This window comes from Oncorhynchus gorbuscha, linkage group LG02, assembly GCF_021184085.1.
Source record: "Oncorhynchus gorbuscha isolate QuinsamMale2020 ecotype Even-year linkage group LG02, OgorEven_v1.0, whole genome shotgun sequence".
Lineage (NCBI taxonomy): Eukaryota > Metazoa > Chordata > Actinopteri > Salmoniformes > Salmonidae > Oncorhynchus > Oncorhynchus gorbuscha.
The window spans coordinates 24,699,920-24,727,068 of NC_060174.1; the positions used below are offsets into that span (position 1 = coordinate 24,699,920).

A 27,149-nucleotide genomic window follows, 5' to 3' on the forward strand; every position below is an offset into this window, starting at 1 on the left:
TCAGACTGAGGCTCTGCATCTGTCCTCATGCTCTTAGACCTTAGTGCTGCTTTTGATACCATCGATCACCACATTCTATTGGAGAGACTGGAAACCCAAATTGGTCTACACGGACAAGTTCTGGCCTGGTTTAGATCTTATCTGTCGGAAAGATATCAGTTTGTCTCTGTGGATGGTTTGTCCTCTGACAAATCAAGTGTAAATTTTGGTGTTCCTCAAGGTTCAGTTTTAGGACCACTATTGTTTTCACTATATATTTTACATCTTGCTGATGTTATTTGGAAACATAATGTTAACTTTCACTGCTATGCAGATGACACACAGCTGTACATGTCAAGGAAACATGGTGAAGTCCAGTGCCCTAGCTGGAAGCCTGTGTTTCAGACATAAGGAAGTGGATGGCTGCAAATGTTCTACCTCTAAACTCGGACAAAACAGAGATGCTTGTTCTAGGTGCCAAGAAACAAAATGATCTTCTGTTGATTCTGACAATTAAACTTGAAGGTTGTACAGTCGTCTCAAATAAAACTGTGAAGGACCTCCACGTTACTCTGGACCCTGATCTCTCTTTTGACGAACATATCAAGACTGTTTCAAGGACAGCTTTTTTCCATATACGTAACATTGCAAAAATCCTAAACTTTCTGCCGAAAAATGCAGAAAATGAATCCATGCTTTTGTCACTTCTAGGTTAGACCACTGCAATGCTCTAGTTTCCGGCTACCCAGACAAAGCACAAAATAAACTTCTGTTAGTGCTAAACACGGCTGCACAAAAAAATGTGATCACATTACTCCAGTGCTAGCCTCTCTACACTGGCTTCCTGTAAAGGCAAGGGCTGATTTCAAGGTTTTACTGCTAACCTACAAAGCATTACATGGGCTTGCTCCTACGTATCTCTCTGATTTGGTCCTGCCTTACATACCTACATACCTACACGTACGCTACGGTCACAAGACGCAGGCCTCCTAACTGTCCCTAGAATTTCTAAGCAAACAGCTGGAGGCAGGGCTTTCTCCTATAGAGCTAAATTTTTATGGAATGGTCTCCCTAGCCATGTAAGAGACACAGACTCGGTCTCAACTTTTAAGTCTTTATTGAAGACTCATCACTTCAGTAGGTCCTATGATTGAGTGTAGTCTGGCCTAGGAGTGTGAAGGTGAACGGAAAGGCACTGGAGCAACGAACCGCCCTTGCTGTCTCTGCTTGGCAAGTTCTCCTCTCTCCACCGGGATTCTCTGCCTCTAACCCTATTACAGAGGCTGAGTCACTGGCTTACTGGTGCTCTTTCATGCCGTCCCTAGGAGGGGTGCATCATTTGAGTGGGTTGAGTCACTGATGTGATATTCCTGTCTGGGTTGCCCCCCCCCCCTTGGCTTGTGCTGTGGCGGAGATCTTTGTGGGCTATACTCAACCTTGTCTCAGGATGGTAAGTGGGTGGTTGAAGATATCCTTCTAGTGGTGTGGGGGCTGTGCTTTGGCAAAGTGGGTGGGGTTATATCTTGCCTGTTTGGCCCTGTCCGTGGGTATCGTCGGACGGGGCCACAGTGTTTCCCGACCCCTCCTGTCTCAGCCTCCAGTATTTATTCTGCAGTAGTTTATGTGTCGGGGCTAGGGTCAATCTTTTATATCTGGAGTATGTCTCCTGTCTTATCCGGTGTCCTGTGTGAATTTAAGTATGCTCTCTCTAATGCTTTCTTTCTCTCTTTCGGAGGACCTGAGCCCTAGGACCATGCCTCAGGACTACCTGGCCTGATGACTCCTTGCCAGTCCCAAGTCCACCTGGCTGGACTGCTGCTCCAGCTTCAACTGTTCTGCCTGCGGCTAAGGAACCCTGACCTGTTCACCGGACATGCTACCTGTCCCAGACCTGCTGTTTTCATCTCTCTAGAGACAGCAGGAGTGGTAGAGATACACTGAATGATCGGCTATGTGATTATAGTTTGACCCTGCTGGTCATCTATGAACATTTGAACATCTTGTCCATGTTCTGTTATAATCTCCACTCGGCACAGCCAGAAGAGGACTGGCCACCACCATAACCTGTTTCCTCTACGGGTTTCTTCCTAGGTTATGGCCTTTTCTAGGGAGTTTATCCTATCCACCGTGCTTCTACACATGCATTGCTTGCGGTTTGGGGTTATAGGCTGGGTTTCTGTACAAATCTTTGAGATATCAGCTGATGTAAGAAGGGCTTTATGAATACATTTGATTTGATTTGATTTACTCCATGCATACATGCGTTGGGCAAGTAATTAAACAATTGCTGGATCGAATCCCCGAGCTGAGAAGGTAAAAATCTGTCATTCTGCCCCAGAGCAAGGCAGTTAACCCACTGTTCCCCAGGGCCAAAGACGTGGATGTCGATTATGGCAGCCCCCCGCACCTCTCTGATTCAGAGGTTAAATGCAAAAGGCACAGTTCAGTTGAATACATTCAGTTGGACAACTAACTAGGTATCCATCCCCCTTTCCCTTTCCCACAACTGTGTGGCCTCACACAGTTCCAACGCCATAATGAAGTTAGCTGATGACACAACGATAGTAGGGCTGATTAACAACAATGACAAGACGGCCTACAAGGAGGAGGTAGGCACCCTGACGGTTTGGTTCCAGGTAAACAGCCTCTCCCTTAACATCAGAAAAACAAAGGAGCTGATTGTGAACTTCAGGAGGAACCAGGCTGGGCATGCCCCCATCCTCATCAATGGACGTTGAGACTAGAGGTTGACCGATTATGATTTTCAACGCCGATACTGATTCCGATTATTGGAGGACCCCAAAAAAAAGGCCGATACCGATTAATCGCCCGATTTTTTTAATGCATTTGTAATAATGACAATTACAACAATACTGAATGAACACTTATTTTTTACTTAATATAATACATCAATAAAAATCTATTTAGCCTCAAATAAATAATGAAACATGTTCAATTTGGTTTAAATAATGCAAAAACAAAGTGTTGGACAAGAAAGTAAGTGCAATATGTGCCATGGAAAAAAGCTAATGCTGAAGTTCCTTGCTCAGAACATGAGAACATATGAAAGTTGGTGGTTTGTTTTAACATGATACTTCAATATTCCAAGGTAAGAGGTTTTAGGTTGTAGTTAATATAGTATTTATAGGACTATTTCTCTCTATACCATTTTGTATTTCATATACCTTTGACTATTGGATGTTCTTATAGGCACTTTAGTATTGCCAGTGTAACAGTATAGCTTTCGTCCCTCTCCTCGCTCCTACCTGGGCTCGAACCAGGAACACATCGACAACAGCCACCCTCGAAGCAGCGTTACCCATTCAGAGCAAGGGGAACAACCACTCCAAGTATCAGAGCGAGTGACGATTGAAACGCTATTAGCGGGCACCCCACTAACTAGCTAGCCATTTCACATCGGTTACACCAGCCTAATCTCGGGAGTTGATAGGCTTGAAGTGATAGACAGTGCTGTGCTTGCAAAGAGCTGCTGGCAAAATGCACGAAAGTGCTGTTTGAATGAATTATTACGAGCATGCTGCTGCTTACCATCGCTCAGTCAGACTGCTCTATCAAATATCAAATCATAGACTTAATTATAACATAACACACAGAAATATGAGCCTTTGGTCATTAATATGGTCGAATCCAGAACTATAATTTCGAAAACAAAACGTTTATTATTTCAGTGAAATACGAAACCGTTCCGTATTTTATCTAACGGATGGCATCCATAAGTCTAAATATTCCTGTTACATTGTACAACCTTCAATGTTATGTCATAATTACGTAAAAGTCTGGCAAATTAGTTTGCAATGAGCCAGGCTGCCCAAACTGTTGCATATACCCTGACTCTGCGTGCAATGAACGCACAATTTCCCCTGGTTAATATTGCCTGCTAACCTGGATTTCTTTTAGCGAAATATGCAGGTTTAAAAATATTTACTTCTGTGTATTGATTTTAAGAAAGGCATTGGTGTTTATGGTTAGGTACAGTCATGGAACGATTGTGCTTTTTTCATAAATGCGCTTTTGTTAAATCATCCCCCTGCGTTGCATCGATTATATGTAACGCAGGACACGCTAGACAAACTAGTAATATCATCAACCATGTGTAGTTAACTAGTGATCATGATTGATTGATTGATTGATTGTTTTTTATAAGATAAGTTTAATGCTAGCTAGCAACTTACCTTGGCTTCTACTGCATTCGCGTAACAGGCAGGCTCCTAGTGGAGTGCAATGAGAGGCAGGTGGTTAGAGCGTTGGACTAGTTAATGTTGCAAGATCGAATCCCGGAGCTGACAAGGTAAAAATCGGTCGTTCTACCCCTGAACAAGGCAGTTAACCCACCGTTTCTAGGCCGTCATTGAAAATAAGAATGTGTTCTTAACTGACTTGGCTAGTTACATAAAGGTGTAAAAAAAAATAGGCCAAATCGGTGTCCAAAAATACGATTTACGATTGGTAACGACTTTAATCGGCCATTCCAATTAATCGGTCGACCTCTAGTAAAGGCGTTCAAAAACTATAAGTTCCTCGGCGTACACATCTCCTCTGAGCTGAAATAGTCAAACCGCACGGACACCATGGTGAAGAAGGCATGACAGCAACTCTTCAATCTCAGGATGCTGAAGAAATTTGGCCTGTCCCCGAAGGCCCACACAGTGTTCTACAGGAGCACCATCGAGAGCATACTGTCAAGCTGCATCACAGCCTGGTACGGCAACTCCACCGCTGCGGACTGCAAGGTGCTACAGAGTGAGGTATACTCAGCCGAACGTACCATTGGGTACACACTGCCTACCCTCCAGGACACCTACAACACCAGGTGTCGCAGGAAGGCCAAGAAGTTCACCAGAAACCCCAGCCACCTGAGTAATGTCCTGTTCTTTCCGTTTCCATCACTCAGATGCGGGCAGTATAGGAGTATCATTGCAAAAACTGTAAGACTGGCCAATAGCTTCCACCCCCAGACCAACAGACCATCAGGCTGCTGAACAAACCCGTCGGGCTTCCTACTTCCACTCCTCTCCCCCGATGAACATTTCCCCTCTCCCACCTCCAGGGGGGGTGTTTACCCTGCCCCGCTCCAGTGGACATTATCACACTGAATAGTCACCACTAGTAAGCCACCTGCGCCCCCACCCCAATGGACATTTACCATTGTACAGTTGTCAATATGTATATACTCAAATTTGTATTATTATCTATTTTTATTATATTTTTGTATTTTTATTTCACTTTGTGCTGAATTGTTGGAGCTTGAAGCTTAAGAATTTCACTGTACCATATAATTACATCTGCAACCCTGTACATGTGCCTATTAAACTCTCTAATCTAATCATTATGAACAGACACAGCAAACATAACATGGTGGAACTGTGTGTGTTCAGCCGTATGTGAAGCACCAGGAAGAAGACCCAGGCACTGTAGCTGAACTGGCATATCACTGCAGAAGGAACATGCTTATTTCCTTCAAGAGGAGGTTGATCTGGGTGAATGATGTATGTTAGGATAATGTATGCCTGGGATGGGACAGGGTCACAGGGAGAGAGCTAGAATGGTTTGTGGGTCTCGTGTGGAACAGGATGCCGGACATATAAACCATCAGGATTACAGTGGAAATGGCTGCTCTGTCATGACGCACCCAAGCTTGTGCTAAACTAAACTCTGCTTGCTTTGGTAAATATGTGACATAGTCAATCTGAATATGTCACTGTTGAATGGATATCAGTCAGTCAGTGTGCACAGTCAGACGGCGGTGAACTGTGAACAATGCAGTCTGCCAAAAATAATTGTAAAAAAGATGAGGGGATGAATGGCAGATGTGATGTATGTTCTCATTTGTGTTTACCAGTCAGCCTAGAGAGAGAGAGAATGAGGTAACAGTAACACCACTCACATGTAGCGCAGGTGGGGGTTCTGGGAGAAGGCTCTGGCCTGGATACCTCGCAGGTTTCCGTTCATGATTGTTCTGGAAGAGACACACAGTGACACACACACGTAAGGCATGTAAACAGTTTACTGAAAGTTACACATATGGAAATAATTATACACAGGCATGAGATCGTGTCAATTTACATTGGTGAGATGTTTAGCATAAAGTGGAAAAAACAATTCACTCAAGGTTACTATTGTTGATACTAACAGATCTTTCCTCCTACGTTTATGGATAAAGTAAGCATGAAGAAAAATAAAATGCTATTCCACAATTATAACCACCGACATATTCCTGCCAGTGTGTCCATGGAAACCAGGGTTTTTCAGTGTAGCGTGGCTACACCCACACTAAGATGTAGGCACTCAGGTCGCACAAGCTTCACAGAAACAGCAACTGTCTGCTGATTGGTCGAAGACAGGTCTTCATAAATGTATCATTTACAGTTAATAATGGGCTGTGAAAGCAGTGCACTGGGAGTGTGGGAGGGAATATTTTGGGCTCTTAACTGAATTTTACACCGGCCAAGCTAACCAGTCAGATCATTGCCAGATCCGCTACCGGAACAAGCTAACCAGTCAGATCATTGCCCGATCCGCTACCGGACAAGCTAATCAGTCAGATCATTGCCAGATCCGCTACCGGACAAGCTAACCAGTTAGATCATTGCTAGGCCCGCTACCGGCCAAGCTAACCAGTCAGATCATTGCCAGATCCGCTACCAGGACAAGCTAACCAGTTAGATCATTGCTAGGCCCGCTACCAGCCAAGCTAACCAGTCAGATCATTGCCAGATCCGCTACCGGACAAGCTAACCAGTCAGATCATTGCTAGGCCCGCTACCAGCCAAGCTAACCAGTCAGATCATTGCCAGATCCGCTACCAGACAAGCTAACCAGTCAGATCATTGCCAGATCCACTACCGGACAAGCTAACCAGTCAGATCATTGCCAGGCCTGCTACCGGCCAAGCTAACCAGTCAGATCATTGCCAGATCCGCTACCGGACAAGCTAACCAGTTAGATCATTGCTAGGCCCGCTACCAGCCAAGCTAACCAGTCAGATCATTGCCAGATCCGCTACCAGACAAGCTAACCAGTCAGATCATTGCCAGATCCACTACCGGACAAGCTAACCAGTCAGATCATTGCCAGGCCTGCTACCGGCCAAGCTAACCAGTCAGATCATTGCCAGGCCCGCAATTGGCGACATTTGGGTCGCCAGATTGAAGAAGATTGAAGAATTCTAAAAGCCATCTTATCTTCCAGCCTGTCTCCCCTGCTCTTCTCCCTCCACACGGGGCATCATTATAGTCAGAATAGTATCAAGAGCTTGCATCTTCTCTCTCTCTCCTTAGCTGAGATCAATTATGTATATTGAATGCATTTTTATTTTAGGCATCTGCAAGCTGTTTATTTGCATTGAACAGTCTGCTGTTTTCAGTAGAATCCATCTGAGAGAGAATGATTACATCAGAACAGTCCCGATGGCATCATACAGTATGGCTAACAGTGATGTGAAACTGTAACACTGGGTGTTTGGTAGGCATAAATAGGCATGTTAAGACATTTATTCCCCCATATTGAATTTGGCTTAAACAAGGGCAGCCCAGTGGGTAATACAGTGTGGTCAATGTCAGACACATCAGGACCTGGGAGTGAAGGATTTAACAAGGCCAACACAGGCGTATGTGTCACATGTCCCCCTGTGGCTTGTACTTAAATATTAATCAGTGAGTTGGGCTGGCTGAGGCTCTGAGGCCCGTATTGCTGACCCAGCGTGTGCCCAGAGTAGCTCCTGCTCCGGTCTGCCTGTGCAGCACACTACCTGGTGAGTCATCCCTATCATCTAGCCCTGGCTGCTGCTGGAGGAGAGCGAGGGAGGGAGGGAGGGAGCAGAGGAGCCAGAGCCCACTCCAGGTGAGCTTGATGTTAATGAGAGGAGCTGTTAATCAGCCTTGTTCAACTGCTTTGGGTGTCCCCTAATAGGACCAGTGTTTAGACTGGGGGAGGCTGAAGGAGTTTGAGGGAGGCTGAGGGACACTGGTGGAAGCTCAGGCAGACTGGGGGGAACTGGGTGAGCCTGGAGGAGACTGGGGGAAACTGGGGGAGACTTCCAAGAGGGAAGTGTTCCCCACAGGTTCAGAGGGACCAGGATGTCTGACCAGGATGTCTGACCAGGATGTCGGAGGGTGGGTAGTAGGCATGGGGGGAAGGAATCAGCAAAGCAGGGAGGATGAAAAGAGACTTATTGTAGTGTTTAGCTTAGGCCAGGGTGTTTAGGGACTTAATTACATTTCCTGGCCGCTATTCCAGCGTTATTTGATCAGTGTAAACGGGCCGTAGGGAGGCCCTGTTGTTTTAGGCTGGCTGCAGTGCATTCAAATAAACACGCCTGCAACATAAGCAACTGCTAGTGGTCAATAGTGCTGATAGAGTATGTGTGCCAACCAGACCTGGTGCCATGTTCCTGGGTGGTGAGATAAGGATCATTGCATACCATTAAATGTCTTGCATATAGCATGTTTCAGGCCAAGAAACAGCCCATGGTCTCACATCCATATGGTATGCTATCATAACTAGATCAACACTGGGCTCACTCTGGGCTCTACAGCAACCACAGATCACCATCAGTATGTAAATGGTTTATGTTCCTGCTCTCTTCCCAGGTTTATACTCACAGTCTCTGAAGTCCAGTGTACAGCTCCATGTCCACATCTTTCAGCGTCTGCAGGCCAGTCCAGTTCTCAATGTGTCTGGAACACAGGGAAAGAACAGAAGACAGTCAGTTTAAAAATCTACTTTTAACCTATATGTTTATTCTGTGGATTTATGTACTGCATCTCTCGTATTTGTCGCATGTACAGTTAATCTCAGTTGTAAAGTTTATCCTTCCAGTCCCATCTGAGGAAGCTTCAAGGCAATACTGTACATAAAGGATATTAATATAGTCTAGTAAAGATACTATATTTACAAAAGTATGTGGCCACCCCTTCAAACTAGTGAATTCGGCTATTTAAAAAATATATATATATATATTTATTTATTTCACCTTTATTTAACCAGGTAGGCAAGTTGAGAACAAGTTCTCATTTACAATTGCGACCTGGCCAAGATAAAGCAAAGCCGTTCAACACATACAACAACAAAGAGTTACACATGGAGTAAAACAAACTTACAGTCAATAATACAGTAGAAAAATAAGTCTATATACAATGTGAGCAAATGAGGTAAAGGCAACAAAAAAAGGCCATGGTGGCGAAGTAAATACAATATATCAAGTGAAATACTGGAATGGTAGATTTGCAGTGGAAGAATGTGCAAGGTAGAGATAGAAATAATGGGGTGCAAAGGAGCAAAATAAATAAATAAATACAGTAGGGTGAGCGGTAGTTGTTTGGGCTAAATTATAGATGGGCTATGTACAGGTGCAGTAATCTGTGAGCTTCTCTGACAGCTGGTGCTTAAAGCTAGTGTGGGAAATAAGTGTTTCCAGAGATTTTTGTAGTTCGTTCCAGTGATTGGCAGCAGAGAACTGGAAGTTGATGCGGCCAAAGGAAGAATTGGTTTTGGGGTTGACCAGAGAGATATACCTGCTGGAGCGCGTGCTACAGGTGGGTGCTGCTATCTGGCAGTCTGACAGACAAATCTGAGTTTGGTGGATGCCAGGAGAACGCTACCTGCCCGAATGCATAGTGCCAACTGTAAAGTTTGGTAGAGGAGGAATAATGGCCTGGGGCTGTTCTTCATGGTTCATGCTAGTTCCAGTGAGGGAAATCTACAGCATACAATTACATTCTAAACAATTATGTGCTTGCAACTTGTGGCAACAGTTTGGGGAAGGTCCTTTCCTGTTTCAGCATGACAATGCCCCCGTGCACAAAGCGAGGTCCATACAGAAATGGTTTGTCGAGATCAGTGTGGAAGAACTTGACTGGCCTACACAGAGCCCTAACCCCAACACCACTGAACACCTTTGGGATGAATCGGAACGCCAACTGCAAGCCAGGCCTAATTGCCCAAAATCAATGGCCGACCTCACTAATGCTCTTGTGGCTGAATGGAATCAAGTTCCCGCAGCAATGTTGGAAGCAAGTCCCCACACAAACATCTAGTGGAAAGCCTTCCCAGAAGAGTGGAGGCTGTTATAGCAGCATAGCGGGGACCAACTCCATATTAATGCCTGTGATTTTGGAATGAAATGTTCAAGCAAGTGCAAGTGCAAGTGTTCATATACTTTTGGTCATGTAGTGTATGTGGGATACACTGTCTGGTATAATCATTTTCCTGTGTATGTCCCCCAGTGCAAGCACATTCACATGATTTAATGCTGTCTTAAATGAGCTACAATGCAATTACGTCCTGCGTAATGAGGGGACGTTTAATGAAAGCGAATGGCTGGAGGTCCCCAGAGCATCTCCACAACACTGAGCTAAAATCACTCTGGGTGCTCCATGCTGACTATTGATGCTCTTGAACTGTACTAAAACTGAAACTCAGCATTATTCAGTTTCCACTAGTTACCCAAGCCACAAAGTCAAAATTGGATAAATCATACAAATATTATTTTTAAGGTTAGGGTTAGGCATTAGCAGTGTGTTTAAGGTTAGGTTTACAGTTAGGGTTAGGTTTAAAACCACATTTTAAGATGATAAATTGTAGAAAAAGGTGGATTTATGACTTTGTGATTGTGGTAACTAGTGACGACCACATTCTGGTAAGAGCAAGACACTTCCTTAAAAGGTAGTTGTTACCTTTGGGCCTGGTGAAATTGCAATGCCTTATTGCTTATTTATTGTGGGCAATTAACTTGGTGAGTAACTTAATGAGTTAATGTTAAAAGACTCACCACAGTGTCCTACTTTTACTTCTCTCACTTCAAACTCTCATGTCCATTATCTCATTCCCATCTATCTGTTCAATTACTCTGACTTTCATCCTTTCTTCTGATATACATTCTTTTTTATTTGTTTCTACCCTCAGAAAAAAGGGATTTAAAAAGGGTTCTGCGGCTGTCCCTATAGGAGAACCCTTTTTTGTTCCAGGTAGAACTCTTTTGCGTTTCATGTTGAACCCTCTGTGTACACACAGATAAAAACATTTTTCACAAAACCGCTCAACACACGAGCCCACACATCCATCAGCAACACACGAGCACACACATCCATCAGCAACACACAAGCACACACATCCATCAGCAACACACAAGCACACACATCCATCAGCACTCAAGCTTGTCAGGATTTGGCCAGGGTTGTTCCGGTTTTTGGTCACTAGATGCCCCTATTGTGCCTTTTGACCTTTTGTTTTCCCTTGATTCCCATTATTATTTGCACCTGTGCCTCGTTTCCCCTGATTGTATTTCAACCCTTTGTTTTCCTCTGTTCTTTGCTCTGTGTTTGTATGTTAGCACCCAGCCCTAGTACTCTGAGAACTCTTGTTGATCCCGGTGGACTCTCTTGTGGAATTCTGTTTTTTGTTCTTGTTTGTTTGTTTTTTTGAATATCTTTTGAGGCTTTTTGTGCTTTACCTTCCACCTTGTGGATTTACCTTTTTTGTCTTGGAGGATTACCTTTGTTCTTGTAGGATTCCTTTTGAGGTTGTGGAGTTATATGTTTTCCTGAAGAACTTCACTTTTTACTTCATTAAATACACCGTCTCAAGTACTGCTGTGTCTGCCTCATCTTCTGGGTTCTGCCGACTATTCGTGGCTCAGTTGGTTAAGTGACTGTTTCTCACTCTGGAGACCCGGGTTCGTAACCGGGTCCTGACAGAAACACTGAGCCAAAAATGAACCCAGAGGCAGCCAGTTCCCAGGACCTTGTTGCCATGCTGTCCCACCACCAGGAGACTGTCCAAAGCCACGAAGCCGCCCTGGTTCAGCAAGAGGCCTTAATGGCTAGACATTCTCATCTTCTGTCGGAGATGCTGACTTCCATAAAGCAGATATCTGATCGACTTACCCCGGCAACAGTTCCCGTCCCAGTACCTCAGATTCACGTACCCATGGCAGTTAACCCTCTGGCTGAACCTCGTCTTCCACCTCCCCAACGGTTCTCAGGTGATCCAAGTGCTTGTAAAGGGTTTCTCACCCAATGTTCTCTGTCCTTCGAGCTGCAACCCTCGTCATTCCCCACCGACCGGTCTAAGATCGCATATATCATCACCCTGCTGTCGGAAAAAGCCCTGGCCTGGGCTACTGCTGTGTGGGATGCCCATAGTTCCTGCTGTGCCAGCTACTCTGCCTTTGCTGAGGAATTCAAACGAGTGTTTCAAGGCCCAAGCAGTGGTCCTGACTCAGCCAAACAGCTCCTGACTCTCCACCAAGGTCGGCGCAGCGTGACGGACTATGCCATCCAGTTCCGCACGGTGGCAGCAGCGAGTGGCTGGAACAACGAGGCGCTCACGGTGTGCTTTCTGAAAGGCCTTTCCGACACTATCCAAGATGAACTGGCCACTCGGGAACCACCGGACAATCTCGAGTCCCTGAGCAAGTTGGCCTCACGCATTGACCAGCGTCTGAGAGAGAGAGAACTCAACCGTAGACCTCTAGCCCCTATCAGTCCCAGCTCCGAGTCCCCACCTTTATCCTCGCTGGCTCCACAGGAACCCATGCAGATTGGACGCATCTCCCAGGCTGTGAGAGACCGCCAGATGAGGGAGCGACGCTGTCTATATTGCGACAAACCGGGCCATTTCCGTTCCACGTGTCCCAGGCTCCAGGGAAACGCTCTGTCCCGTACAGACCGGGGGGAACTGTAACGGGAAACATAACCTCCTCCCATCCGTCCAACTCCCATCTGCTCATTCCAGTCACCCTTTCCTGGGACAACCACAAGCTTCACCTTCAAGCCTTGGTAGACTCTGGAACCGCAGGTAACTTCATGGATGGTGTCTGGGCGAAGGAGAATGGCGTTCCCTCTGAACCTCTGAGTGACCCCATGAGGGTTACTACATTGGATGGAAGCCCTTTGGGATCTGGACTTGTCACTCATGTCACTACCTCCTTGCGACTTTCAGTTTCACAACACCAGGAATTGATGAACCTTCATTTGATCTCCTGTTCCGAGTTCCCTCTCGTCCTTGGATACCCCTGGCTTCACAGCCATAACCCTCACATCGACTGGTCTGTGGGCACTATCAAGCAGTGGGGTCCTACGTGCCAAGCTACTTGTATTTTCCCGAATTCCCCGAGTTCTACTCCCGAGTCTTTAGAATCCATCGACCTGACCCGAGTTCCCGAGTGTTACCATGACCTCAAACTGGTATTTAGCAAACAGAGGGCCACCATGCTACCACCCCATAGACCTTATGATTGCCCCATCGAACTGTTTCTGGGCACTTGCCCTCCCAGGGGTCGGATCTTTTCCCTATCTCCACCCGAACGAGCTGCTATGGATACCTACATCAAGGACGCTCTGGAAGCAGGCCTCATGCGTCCATCCACCTCCCCGGCGGGAGCAGGGTTTTTCTTTGTGGCCAAGAAAGACTGTGGATTACGTCCTTGCATCGACTACCGGGGACTCAATGCCATAACCGTCCGTAACCGTTACCCGCTACCCCTTATGGCCACAGCCTTCGAGCTGCTCCAGGAAGCAGTTGTTTTCACTAAGCTTGACCTGCGGAACGCATACCATCTTGTGCGGATCAGACCTGGTGACGAGTGGAAGACCGCTTTCAACACGCCTACTGGTCACTATGAATACATGGTGATGCCCTTCGGCCTGACCAACGCCCCTGCGGTGTTCCAAGCGCTCATAAACGATGTGCTTAGGGATATGCTTAACATATTTGTGTTTGTTTACTTGGATGACATCCTCATCTTTTCGAGCTCTCTTCAAGAACACACTAAGCATGTCAGACAAGTACTCAAACGCCTCCTAGACAGCCATCTGTACGTTAAGCCGGAAAAATGTGAATTCCATTCATCCCGAGTACAATTCCTGGGATTTGTAGTGGAACCCGGTCGAGTCCAAATGGACCCCAGGAAGGTAGGGGCGGTAGCGGATTGGCCCACCCCCAACTCCGTTAACCTCTTCAGTCGACCCTCTACTTTTTCGAACATTCTGTTAAAAATCGCGCAACATTTCAGCGCCCTGCTACTCATGCCGGGAATATAGTATATGCTTATGATTAGTATGTGTGGATAGAAAAACTCAGACATTTATAAAGCTGGTTAAATCACGGCTGTGACTTTTACAGAACGTGCGTTTCATTGAAAAGTGCAGGAAAATCTGATCACTGAAAGTAGAAAAATATATCCATCCGCCGCTTCAACCCATTGTTATGGGCGAAAGACATTAAATATGGCTGAGGTTGCAGTACCTACAGCTTCCACACGATGTCAACAGTCTTGTCATTTGCCAATTGTTTGTTTCTTGGTCAAACGAACAAGAGACAGGCTTTTTCTTCAGGTCTCCGACCGGATATTTTGGTTGAGAAATACACGGACAGTATTTCAAGACGGACCCCTATAGAAAACACTTCGTCTTGTGATTAATTCGATCGCTTATTAACATTTACTAATACCTAAATTGCATTACAAAAGTATTTCGAAGTGTTTTGTGAAAGTTTATCGTCGACTTTTTGAATTTAAAAAAATGACGTTACGTTATGAAACGCTATTTTTTTCCGTTTATCACACAGTCTTCATAGATCGATATCTAGGCTATATATGGACCGATTTAATCGAAAAAAAGACCCAATAGTGATTATGGGACATCTAGGAGTGCCAACAAAGAAGATGGTCAAAGGTAATGAATGTTTTATATTTTATTTGTGCGGTTTGTGTAGCGCCAACTATGCTAATTATTTTGTTTACGTCCCCTGCGGGTCTTTTGGGGTGTTACATGCTATCAGATAATAGCTTCTCATGCTTTCGCCGAAAAGCATTTAAAAAATCTGACTTGTTGCCTGGATTCACAACGAATGTAGCTTTAATTCAAAACCCTGCATGTATATTTTAATGAACGTTTGAGTTTTAACTAATACTATTAGCATTTAGCGTAGTGCATTTGCATTTCCAGAGCTCTAGATGGGACGCCTGCGTGCCAGGTAGGAGCAAGTGGTTAAGGAAGTTCAGCGTTTCCTGGGCTTCACTAACTTTTACCGCAAGTTCATCAAGAACTTCAGCTTGGTGGCAGCCCCTCTCTCAGCTTTAACCAAGGGTGGCAATGCAAGGTTTTTGTGGGGAAGAGAAGCTGAGACGGCCTTCCAAGGACTCAAGCAGCGCGTCCTCTCTGCTCCCATCCTGATACTACCGACTACAGATGAACCGTTTGTGGTGGAGGTAGACGCCTCAGAGGTTGGTGTTGGAGCTGTCCTGTCTCAGAGGGTTGAAGACAAGAAGCTTCATCCGTGCGCTTTCTTCTCACACCGGCTTACCCCGGCTGAGAGGAACTACGATGTGGGGGATCGTGAACTCCTAGCGGTTAAGATGGCATTGAAGGAATGGAGACACTGGCTCGAGGGGGCTTCTCACCCATTTCAAGTGCTTACGGACCACAAAAATCTGGAGTATATCCAGCAGGCGAAGCGGTTGAACTCTAGACAAGCTAGATGGTCTCTTTTCTTCAATCGATTCCAGTTTATCCTCACCTATCGGCCCGGGTCGAATAATCTCAAACCGGATGCCCTGTCCCGAGACTACGCTCCTGCCATTCGAGATGACACGGACATGCCTGTCCTTCCTGCTGCTAAGATCGTGGCTCCGATCTCGTGGCAAGTTGAGGATACCGTGAGACGAGCTCAAACTATTGAACCGGACCCGAAAGGAGGTCCTGCCAATCGGTTGTTTGTCCCCAAGGCAGTGAGGACTCAGGTCCTTCTGTGGGGGCACTCCTCTCGCCTCACCTGTCACCCGGGCGTAGGTCGCACCTTGGAGTTCATCCAGCGTAAGTTCTGGTGGCCTACCATAAGAGAAGACGTTGCCACTTTCGTCAATGCCTGCCCCGTGTGCTGCCAGGGCAAATCTCCTCACCTCCGCCCGCAAGGACTCCTTCACCCTTTACCTGTTCCCCGCAGACCCTGGTCCCATATCTCGTTGGACTTCATTACTGGCCTTCCTCCATCCCATGGCAATACTACTATCCTAGTCATTATCGACAGGTTTTCAAAGGCGGCCGGGTTCGTCCCTCTGACTAAGTTACCTTCTGCCAAGGAAACGGCCGAGTTGGTAATTAATCATGTGTTCCGAGTCTTCGGCATTCCTCAAGATATGGTTTCTGACAGAGGTCCCCAGTTCGCCTCTAAGTTTTGGAAGGCCTTCTGCCAACTCATGGGGGCTTCTGCCAGTCTATCTTCAGGGTACCATCCGGAGTCCAACGGCCAAACTGAGAGGATGAATCAAGAGCTGGAAACCACCCTCCGATGTATGACTCGTAACAACCCGTCCACATGGTCGTCCTTCATTGTTTGGGCCGAATACGCGCACAACACCTTGCGCTCCTCCTCCACTGGTATGTCCCCGCACGAGTGTCAGTTTGGCTATGCCCCTCCATTGTTCCCGGACCAGGAGGCAGAAGTCAGAGTGCCTTCAGCCTTGAAGTTCGTCAGACGCTGTCGGCTTATGTGGAGGAAGACCCGTCTTAATCTTATGCGTTCCTCACAGAGGTACCAACAACAAGCCAACAGACGTCGCCGTCCCGGGCCTACCCTGCGCCCCGGCCAGAGAGTCTGGCTCTCCACAAGAGACTTACCACTACGGGTGGAGTCTCGCAAGCTGTCCCAAAAAATACATCGGTCCCTTTAAGGTTGCCAGGAGAGTTAACCCAGTTTCTTATCGCCTACACTTACCCAGATCCCTTAAGATTAATCCTACGTTTCACATTTCCTTATTGAAACCTGTTGTTTTTTCTCCCCTTGTCCCGGCAGACAGACCTCCCCCTCCGCCTCGTGTCATTGAGGCCAGCCGGCTTATACCGTCCATCGGATACTGGATTCCCGCCGGGTGCAGCGGTCCTGGCAGTATCTGGTGGACTAGGAAGGCTACGGTCCCGAGGAGCGCTCCTGGGTTCCTGCCAAAGACATACTGGACCCTGACCTCATTCGTCAGTTCAGGGCCCTCCACCCTGAGAGAGCTGGTAGGAACGTCAGGAGCCGTTCCTAGGGGGGGATTCTGTCAGGATTTGGCCAGGGTTGTTCCGGTTTTTGGTCACTAGATGCCCCCATTGTGCCTTTTGACCTTTTGTTTTCCCTTGATCCCCATTATTATTTGCACCTGTGCCTCGTTTCCCCTGATTGTATTTCAACCCTTTGTTTTCCTCTGTTCTTTGCTCTGTGTTTGTATGTTAGCACCCAGCCCTAGTACTCTGAGAACTCTTGTTGATCCCGGTGGACTCTCTTGTGGAATTCTGTTTTTTGTTCTTGTTTGTTTGTTTTTTTGAGTATCTTTTGAGGCTTTTTGTGCTTTACCTTCCACCTTGTGGATTTACCTTTTTTGTCTTGGAGGATTACCTTTGTTCTTGTATGATTCCTTTTGAGGTTGTGGAGTTACATGTTTTCCTGAAGAACTTCACTTTTTACTTCATTAAATACACCGTCTCAAGTACTGCTGTGTCTGCCTCATCTTCTGGGTTCTGCCGACTATTCGTGGCTCAGTTGGTTAAGTGACTGTTTCTCACTCTAAAGACCCGGGTTCGTAACCGGGTCCTGACAAAGCTGCTGTACAACATATATTGCTGATCTCTGAGCTCAGGAAAATACATCCAGCATCATACAAATGTAAAATGTAACCCATCTCCCTCTCTGATCTGTTTCGAATCAGTGCAATGTTCCCTTGGTTCAGACCAGGAAGACCATCTTGATCTCTCTGCTTCTCTTTCCATGTGATGCGTACATGTGAAACTACATCCCGAGGAGCTGCTAAGAAATGCCTCAGAACCCTGATTGTTTAGCATGCATGAACAGGTCCAGAAATATGAGATAAATCAGATGGCAGGTGAGATGTGAGATTTTGTCCAGGTGGCAGGTAGGTTATATGCACGGTTGGGGCCACATGAAGCTAAAACGGGACCAGTGAATACTGGACAGTATAGCTGACCTGAGACTGGAATCTGCTGTGGCTGTTATGCACTGAAATTGTGCATGTGTACAACATGTAGCCTACACTACAGTATGTATTATGTAAACAACAGTGTATAAGCATAAAGTCACACATTACTGTATACACACACATACAGCACATACTGTGTATCTACTGATGGACAGGAAAGCAGATACTGTCTTATTCAAGGAGAATATAAAAGGACATGTAGATGGCAGTAAGTGGAGAGTTAACATTGCAAAGAACAAAACTATGGCAATCCATTTGACATTCCTACTTGCTTAAAATGCAAATGTATGAGACAACGTGATGAACAACAGCTATGGTGCATAACATATCACTCAGATTTGGAGAAAAAAATCTTCTAGAGTTATATTCACAGGCATTTCTTCTGGCAATTCATCTTAAAGACAAAATACTAAGACTATCCCGCTCACATCTTGATAAAACAGCGTTATGTAACGTAGCAACTCTGCTTTCCAAAGCAGTAAAATGGGTCGTCATTTGGGGAGGCAATGTAGAACAACAAATCCCCTCGACAGATGAACTCGACATGTAAAACAAAACCAAAAGCTATTTTTCTTATTATTTGGTGGGTGCTTATATTTCTTCATTTCACACATGTACAAGTGTGTATTAATATGCGTGTGAATTGGAAATGCGTTTTTTGCCTATCCCAACTGCCCCTGAGAGGAGAGGAGAGGAGAGGAGAGGAGAGGAGAGGAGAGGAGAGGAGAGGAGAGGAGAGGAGAGGAGAGGAGAGGAGAGGAGAGGAGAGGAGAGGAGAGGAGAGGAGAGGAGAGGAGAGGGAAACCGCCTCACACAAACCGGAATCATTCAATACCCACGGAGATTAAATTCTTAAGGTAAACATGAGTTGTGGAAATTCTGATCGATTGGCTGAGTTTATTTTAAACTCTGCATGAGGCCTATCCTCAGTGGTCACTCAGTTGGAACATAAGTAAAACATAATTTAAAGTACTACTTAAGTTGTTTTTTGGGTATCTATACTATACTTTACTTTGCTATTTATATTTTTGGCAAATTTTACTCCACTACATTCCTAAAGAAAATACATTATGAACATTTTATATTTCCCTGACATCCAAAAGTACTCATTCCATTTTGAATGCTTAGCAGGAAGTGAAATGATCCAATTCACACACTTATCTAGAGAACAACCATGGTCATCCCTACTGCATCTGATCTGGCAGACTCACTAAACACATATCCTTCATTTGTAAATGATGGTGTTTGTTGAAGTGCGCCCCTGGCTATCCGTAAATTAAAAAAAACATAAATTGTGCTGATTGTGTAATATAAGGAATTTTAAATGATTTACAGCGTTTGTTTTACTTTTGATACTTAAGTATATTTTACCAATTAGATTTACTTTTGAAACTTAAATATATTTAAAACCAAATACTTTTAGACTTTTACTCATGTAGTATATTACTGGGTGATTTTCACTTTTACTTGAGTCATTTTCTATTAAGGTATCTTTACTTTTACTCAAGTATGAAAATTGGATACTTTTTATCCCACTGCCTGTCCTCCAGGGCCTAATTGAATGATTTACTAATTGACTGATTGAGTGATTCACCAATTAGCTGTCTAAAGTGGCTGTAATGACACTGCAAGGGGCTACAGAGAGGGAGTGGTCGGAGAACTGCAGAGGAAGAGAGGGACATTAACACACACCTACTGTACAGCGAGTATCACCTATCTATAGAGTGGAGTGGATCATTCAACAAACTATATGTTTATCAAACGTCAAACCAACATCACATTGTTTGGTATTTCGGAGCAGTACAGTGTAGGAGCTGCAGTGAGGGGGGGGTTGGGTTGACAACTACAGAGCACCCCCTCTTTCCTCCTCTGTGGTATACGAGTGGGAGCTAGTGTTCACCAGGAGTGCTAGGATAATGTAGGCTTTTAAAAATGTTTGTAGTTAACAGGTGCTTTGCATATTTCCATAGCAAAAATCACCCCGTGAGCAGATTGAGCACTGCTACTGATAACTTTGTATAATAAAGCGTCCTCACTTTAAAAATATTCAGACTGAAATCCGTCTTTGCCCCATAAATATAAAATATTGCAGATTTATTTTAGTGTAGGCCTACCTCTAGTGCCGAGAGCCCACTGAGCCACAGCAGGAGTGATGCACTGAACCAAGACCCGCCAATGACAAAGTGAGAATTCATCAGTTGAATACATTCTGGTTCTCATGCCTTATAGAGTATTCCTGGAATAAATAGTTTCCTTAAGTTTCTTCATTGGAACAACAATATAATGATTTTCTTTCTTTCTTATGCTTTTGCAAATGCCTTTAGAATACACTGATGGATTAGCACTGAAACATGGATTAGAGTTTATAGAAAAATATGCTAGATTAGTTGCTCAAAAAGTTGTCAGGTACTGTAGATATAGGAAGAGAATTCAATGCCACTGTCAATCAGTTTGGCACAACGAGTGAAGTGATCCGAACCAAATGGTTGAACCGGAAAGCCTATTTCAGCAAAAACTTTCTCCCCTGACAACAGTATGCTTAGACACTGCGACCCCATCTTCTGATGGTGAGGAATACAGTATGGCCCTCAGGCAGAAATTAATGTCTGCAGATCTGATGGTGAGGAATACAGTTTAACACTCAGGCAGCACTGAATGTCTGCAGGTCTGATGGTGAGGAATACAGTATGGCACTCAGGCAGCACTGAATGTCTGCAGGTCTGATGGTGAGGAATACAGTATGGCACTCAGGCAGCACAGAATGTCTGCAGATCTGATGGTGAGGAATACAGTTTAACACCCAGGCAGCACTGAATGTCTGCAGGTCTGATGGTGAGGAATACAGTTTAACACCCAGGCAGCACTGAATGTCTGCAAGTCTGATGGTGAGGAATACAGTTTAACACCCAGGCAGCACTGAATGTCTGCAAGTCTGATGGTGAGGAACACAGTTTAACACTCAGGCAGCACTGAATGTCTGCAGGTTTGATGGTGAGGAACACAGTTTAACACTCAGGCAGCACTGAATGTCTGCAGGTCTGATGGTGAGGAACACAGTTTAACACTCAGGCAGCACTGAATGTCTGCAGATTTGATGGTGAGGAACACAGTTTAACACTCAGGCAGCACTGAATGTCTGCAGATCTGATGGTGAGGAATACAGTTTAACACCCAGGCAGCACTGAATGTCTGCAGATCTGATGGTGATGAACACAGTTTAACAGTCAGGCAGCACTTAACACTCAGGCAACACTGAATGTATGCAGGTGTGATGGTGAGGAATACAGAATTACACTCAGGCAACACTGAATATCTGCAGGTTTGATGGTGCCACCCACGGTGACAGACTCATTTAAAGCATGGAGAAGCACAGTGCCTATTCTCTGAAGCCTGCGGCTATCTGTGTGACTGGGGCGACAACCCAGCTGGAGGATGGGATTTTTACCCTTTGACTGCGTCTCAAATGGCACCTTATTCACCATCTAGCGCACTACCCATTGTGCTCTGGTCAAATATAGCACACTCAATAGGGAGCCATTTTGGATGCACATTCTCTCCTGATCTTAGCAGTGGGTTAGAATTTCAGCCACTAACGCTGTTGTGCTGCAGAGAGAGACAAAAGCAGAAATCAGCATGAGACCCACCTACATAAACATACCAGAAGGAGGTTGAAAAAAATGATTTCCTACCTTCTCAGCAGTTTACCTCTGTGAACATTGGAACAAACCCCTTCAGTTGTATTGAGACTGTCAGCTGACTCCATCACAGTCATTACTCCGTTCTATCACCACCATGTAGGAGGGGGGCAACCTCACAACTTGCTTGAAATCGCTTGAAATGGAGTAGAAACAAATGTGTACCGTAATAACAAAAAGGATATTTGCATCTCGCTTTTATCGCTGCACTGCAATGTCAATTTCTTCTACACGGTTGTATAGTACCATACCTACTCCCTATTTAACCAAATGCATGCTTTTCAACCGATCGCTGCCTGCACCCGCATGCCCGACTAGCATCACCACACTGGATGGTTCCGACCTTGAATATGTGGACACCTATAAGTACCTAGGTGTCTGGCTAGACTGCAAACTCTCCTTCCAGACCCATATCAAACATCTCCAATCGAAAATCAAATCAAGAATCGGCTTTCTATTCCGCAACAAAGCCTCCTTCACTCACGCCGCCAAGCTTACCCTAGTAAAACTGACTATCCTACCGATCCTCGACTTCGGCGACGTCATCTACAAAATTGCCTCCAACACTCTACTCAGCAAACTGGATGCAGTTTATCACAGTGCCATCCATTTTGTCACTAAAGCACCTTATACTACCCACCACTGCGACTTGTATGCTCTAGTCGGCTGGCCCTCGCTACATATTCGTCGCCAGACCCACTGGCTTCAGGTCATCTACAAGGCCATGCTAGGCAAAGCTCCTCTTTATCTCAGCTCACTGGTCACGATGGCAACACCCATCCGTAGCACGCGCTCCAGCAGGTGTATCTCATTGATCATCCCTAAAGCCAACACCTCATTCGGCCGCCTTTCGTTCCAGTACTCTGCTGCGTGTGACTGGAATGAATTACAAAAATCGCTGAAGTTGGAGACTTTTATCTCCCTCACCAACTTCAAACATCAGCTAACTGAGCAGCTAACCGATCGCTGCAGCTGTACATAATCTATTGGTAAATAGCACACCCATTTTCACCTACCTCATCCCCACAGTTTTTATTTATTTACTTTTCTGCTCTTTTGCACACCAATATCTCTACCTGTACATGATCATCTGATCATTTATCACTCCAGTGTTAATCTGCAATATTGTCATTATTCGCCTACCTCCTCATGCCGTTTGCACACATTGTATATAGACTCCCCTTTTTTCTCTGTGTTATTGACTTGTTAATTGTTTACTCCATGTGTAACTCTGTGTTGTCTGTTCACACTGCTATGCTTTATCTTGGCCAGGTCGCAGTTGCAAATGAGAACCTGTTCTCAACTAGCCTACCTGGTTAAATAAAGGTGAAATAAAAAAATAAAATAAATGTATTGATTCCATTCTTTTGCTTATGGATTTGTGTGTATTGTTGTAAATTGTTAGATTACACAAGCCTTTCGCTACACCCGCAATGACATCTGCTAAATACGTGTATGTGACCAATAAAATTGGATTTGATTTGATTCCACAAGTCATTTAAGCCTACCTACTTGTATAAGTAGCGAAATACAGGATGTACTGTGTAATTAATGATACAACAATATATCCTTAGCTAACATGGATTTTGTGTCATGTCACATTAAAATGAGAATTCAAAACCAATCATTTACATATCATGACCACCATGTGTGACTGTTACTGATTTAACCCTATCAGTGTGAAGACACATGGGAGAGGGGGCTTATTGAACTACTGATCAACCACCACATAACACAGCGTCGGTTCAATGAGCTAAATCAAATAGGACACCGTCTTTAACATGTAGTGGATGAGCAGATGAACAGTGTCACACCCTGATCTGTTTCACCTGTCCTTGTGATTGTCTCCACACCCTCCAGGTGTCGCTTATTTTCCCCAGTGTATTTATCCCTGTGTTTCCTGTCTCTCTGTGCAAGTTCGTCCTGTCTGTTTCAAGTCAACCAGTGTGTTTTTCCCATGCGCCTTCTTTTGCTATTCTCCCTTTTGCTAGTCCTCCCGGTTTTGACCCTTGCCTGTTTTCTGGACTCTGTACCCGCCTGCCTGAAGAGTCTGCCTGCCCTGACCTCGAGCCTGCCTGCCACTCTGTACCTTCTGGACTCTGTACCCGCCTGCCTGAAGAGCCTGCCTGCCCTGACCTCAAGCCTGCCTGCCACTCTGTACCTTCTGGACTCTGTACCCGCCTGCCTGAAGAGTCTGCCTGCCCTGACCTCGAGCCTGCCTGCCACTCTGTACCTTCTGGACTCTGTACCCGCCTGCCTGAAGAGTCTGCCTGCCCTGACCTCGAGCCTGCCTGCCACTCTGTACCTTCTGGACTCTGATCTGGTTTTCACCTTTTGCCTGTCCATGACTATTCTGACAGCGCATGTTTAAGTTGATTGACTGCCATTTAGCTTAGGCTATTTGATTGCATAAAACTGCATGATGTAAAAATGTCTATTACATTGTCATACATTTTATCTCCAGCCAGTAGCCTACAGCAAAGTCTACATACTCTTTCTACCATATCCTATATCTGCAACATGATTTTTGTTCCATTATTTTCTTGACAGAATGTTGGGGGAGCACCGCAGAAATGCGTCTCTCCAACAGGACCCTGGAGAGGCGCGCTGGGACTGGACAAGTCAAATATTTTGAGCCCCTGCCTTTGACAAAGGGGGCACTGCTTATCAAAGGGTGTCATCAGTGTTCACCTAAAAAGCCCAAATGCCACTGGTTGAGAGAAATTGTCATGGTCGGGGCAGAATTATGTGAGGCTTTATGTGTTGTTGTTGTAGGTGCGTCTTGGGTAGTTTATCTCGGAAAATGCCGCACCGGTCAATCTGCCTAATGAACGGGCTGCATGAACGAAAGCATCCGCTTTCTTTTATTCCCCAAAGAAATAACAGCATTCTCCATGCACCGTAATTTACAACTTGATAAGAACTATTGATAAGAGCTATGGAAATGTGTCATTTGTTTGGATAAAGGAATTGTAAATATAACTGACACTTGTTTTAGATCTATTTTACCTTATAAACGTTGGAGACAAATGTGAAACCAGTCATATGGCAGCAAAGTGAAGAATATCAACATATCAACTTTCTCACAGTACAATTTATGTAATGCTGTGCCATTATGCAAAATTAAAATTGTAGCCTTTTAACTTGCAGGGGTGGGTACTCTCAAATGTTTAATCATAGGCTACTCCGACATTCACTGTTTCCTATGTCTATCATGTTAAATATTAGCCATTATCAGCATCGACCGTCAGAAGGCCTAATAACAAACACATATTCAACTGCCAATTTACTGTTAGTTCCCTTCAGTTGGTATAGCCTACATTATCATGCCATTTAATTACATTGTTTTGTTTACCTTCATGTGCTTCCTCTGTAAACGCCATCACGGGCCATGTGGTTGTTGCTGAGGTTCATTAGTAACGGTTGATAATATATAAAAAAATAATACATGTAAGCTAATTAAATCGCTATGGAGCAGAGCACAGAACAAGGCGTAACAGTTTGAAACCTGACGCATGGCGCAATACTTGGCTGGGTCATCACAGTTCCATGGTTAGTGCAGGCTATGTACAATAGTAGAGGTTATAGTCTACTATTGTACAGTCGTGGCCAAAAGTTTTGAGAATGACAGAAATATTTATTTTCACAAAGTCTGCTACCTCAGTTTGTATAATGGCAATTTGCATATACTCCAGAATGTTATGAAGGGTGATCAGATGAATTGCAATTAATTGCAAAGTCCCTCTTTGCCATGCAAATTAACTGAATCCCCCAAAAACATTTCCACTGCATTTCAGCCCTGCCACAAAAGGACCTGCTGACATCATGTCAGTGATTCTCTCATTAACACAGCTGTGAGTGTTGACGAGGACAAGGCTGGAGATCACGCTGTCATGCTGAATAACAGACAAATGGAGGGTGGTGCTTGGAATCATTGTTCTTCCTCTGTCAGCCATAGTTACCTGCAAAGAAACACGTAACGTCATCATTGCTTTGCACAAAAAGCTTCACAGGCAAGGATATTGCTGCCAGTAAGATTGCACCTAAATCAACCATTTATCGGATCATTAAGTACTTCAAGGAGATCGGTTCAATTGTTGTGAAGAAGGCTTCAGTGTGTCCAAGAAAGTCCAGCAAGTGCCAGGACCGTCTCCTAAAGTTGATTCAAGTGCGGGATCGGGGCACCACCAGTACAGAGCTTGCTCAGGAATGGTAGCAGGCAGGTGTGAGTGCATCTGCACGCACAGTGAGGGGAAGACTTTTGGAGGATGGCCTGGTGTCAAGAAAGGCAGCAAAGAAGCCACTTCTCTCCAGGAAAAACATCAGGGACAGACTGATATTCTGCAAAAGGTACAGGGATTGGACTAATGAGGACTGTGGTAAAGTCATTTTCTCTGATGAATCCTTTCCAATTGTTTGGGGCATCAGGAAGAAAGCTTGTCCGGAGAAGACAAGTTGAGCGCTACTTTCAGTCCTGTGTCATGCCAACAGTAAAGCATCCTGAGACCATTCATGTGTGTGGTTGCTTCTCAGCCAAGGGAGTGGGCTCACTCACAATTTTGCCTCAGAACACAGCCATGAATAAAGAATGGTACCAACACACCCTCCGAGAGCAACTTCTCCCAATCATCCAGGAACAGTTTGGTGACGAACAATGCCTTTTCCAGCATGATAGAGCACCTTGCCATAAGGCAAAAGTGATAACTAAGTGGCTCCGGGAACAAAACATCAATATTTTGGCCAGGAAACTCCCCAGACCTTAATCCCATTGAGAACTTGTGGTCAATCCTCAAGAGGCGGGTGGACAAACAAAAATCCACAAATTCTGACAAATTCCAGGCATTGATTATGCAAGAATGGGCTGCCATCAGTCAGGATGTGGCCCAGACGTTAATTGACAGCATGCCAGGGCAGATTGCAGAGGTCTTGAAAAAGAAGGGTCAACATTGCAAATATTGACTCTTTGCATCAACTTCATGTAATTGTCAATAAAAGCCTTTTACACTTATGAAATGCTTGTAATTATGCTTCAGTATTCCATAGTAACATCTGACAAAAATATCTAAAGACACTGAGGCAGCAGACTTTGTGAAAATTAATTCTCAAACTTTTGGCCACGACTGTACACTATTCTCCATATTATAATTATATGTACACTAATCTTCTAACTTTACCACGGGTTAAAGAACTGAATGTGACAATTTTCAGAATTAATCAAACCACTGTATTTTTTATTCATCAATACACTGAGTGTACCAAACATTGAACACCTGCTCTTTCCATGTCATAGACTGACCAGGTGAATGAATGATATGATGCCTTATTGATGGAACTCAATATTAGGAAGGTGTCTTTAATGTTTTGTGCACTCAGTATATATTTCGTGCATAAAGGCTCTCCAAACCAGATATATACAAAAGTATGTTGACACCCCTTCAAAATAGTGGATTTGGCTATTTCAGCCACACCTGTTGCTGACAAGT

The 27,149-nt window shown here is 44.8% G+C and overlaps 1 protein-coding gene across 4 annotated transcripts in view; it reads right to left on the reverse strand.

Annotated features, from left to right (window-relative positions):
- LOC123999529 (NT-3 growth factor receptor-like) overlaps positions 1-27,149 on the reverse strand; it is a 324,982-nt gene that overhangs the window by 248,680 nt on the left and 49,153 nt on the right. For all 4 annotated transcript variants that reach the window (XM_046305435.1, XM_046305427.1, XM_046305418.1 and 1 more), the window contains exons 2-3: positions 8,601-8,675; positions 5,885-5,956 (exon numbers count right to left, since the gene is read on the reverse strand). In XM_046305435.1, the coding sequence (XP_046161391.1) occupies positions 5,885-5,956; positions 8,601-8,675 (147 nt within the window). The remainder of the gene's footprint in view (positions 1-5,884; positions 5,957-8,600; positions 8,676-27,149) is intronic.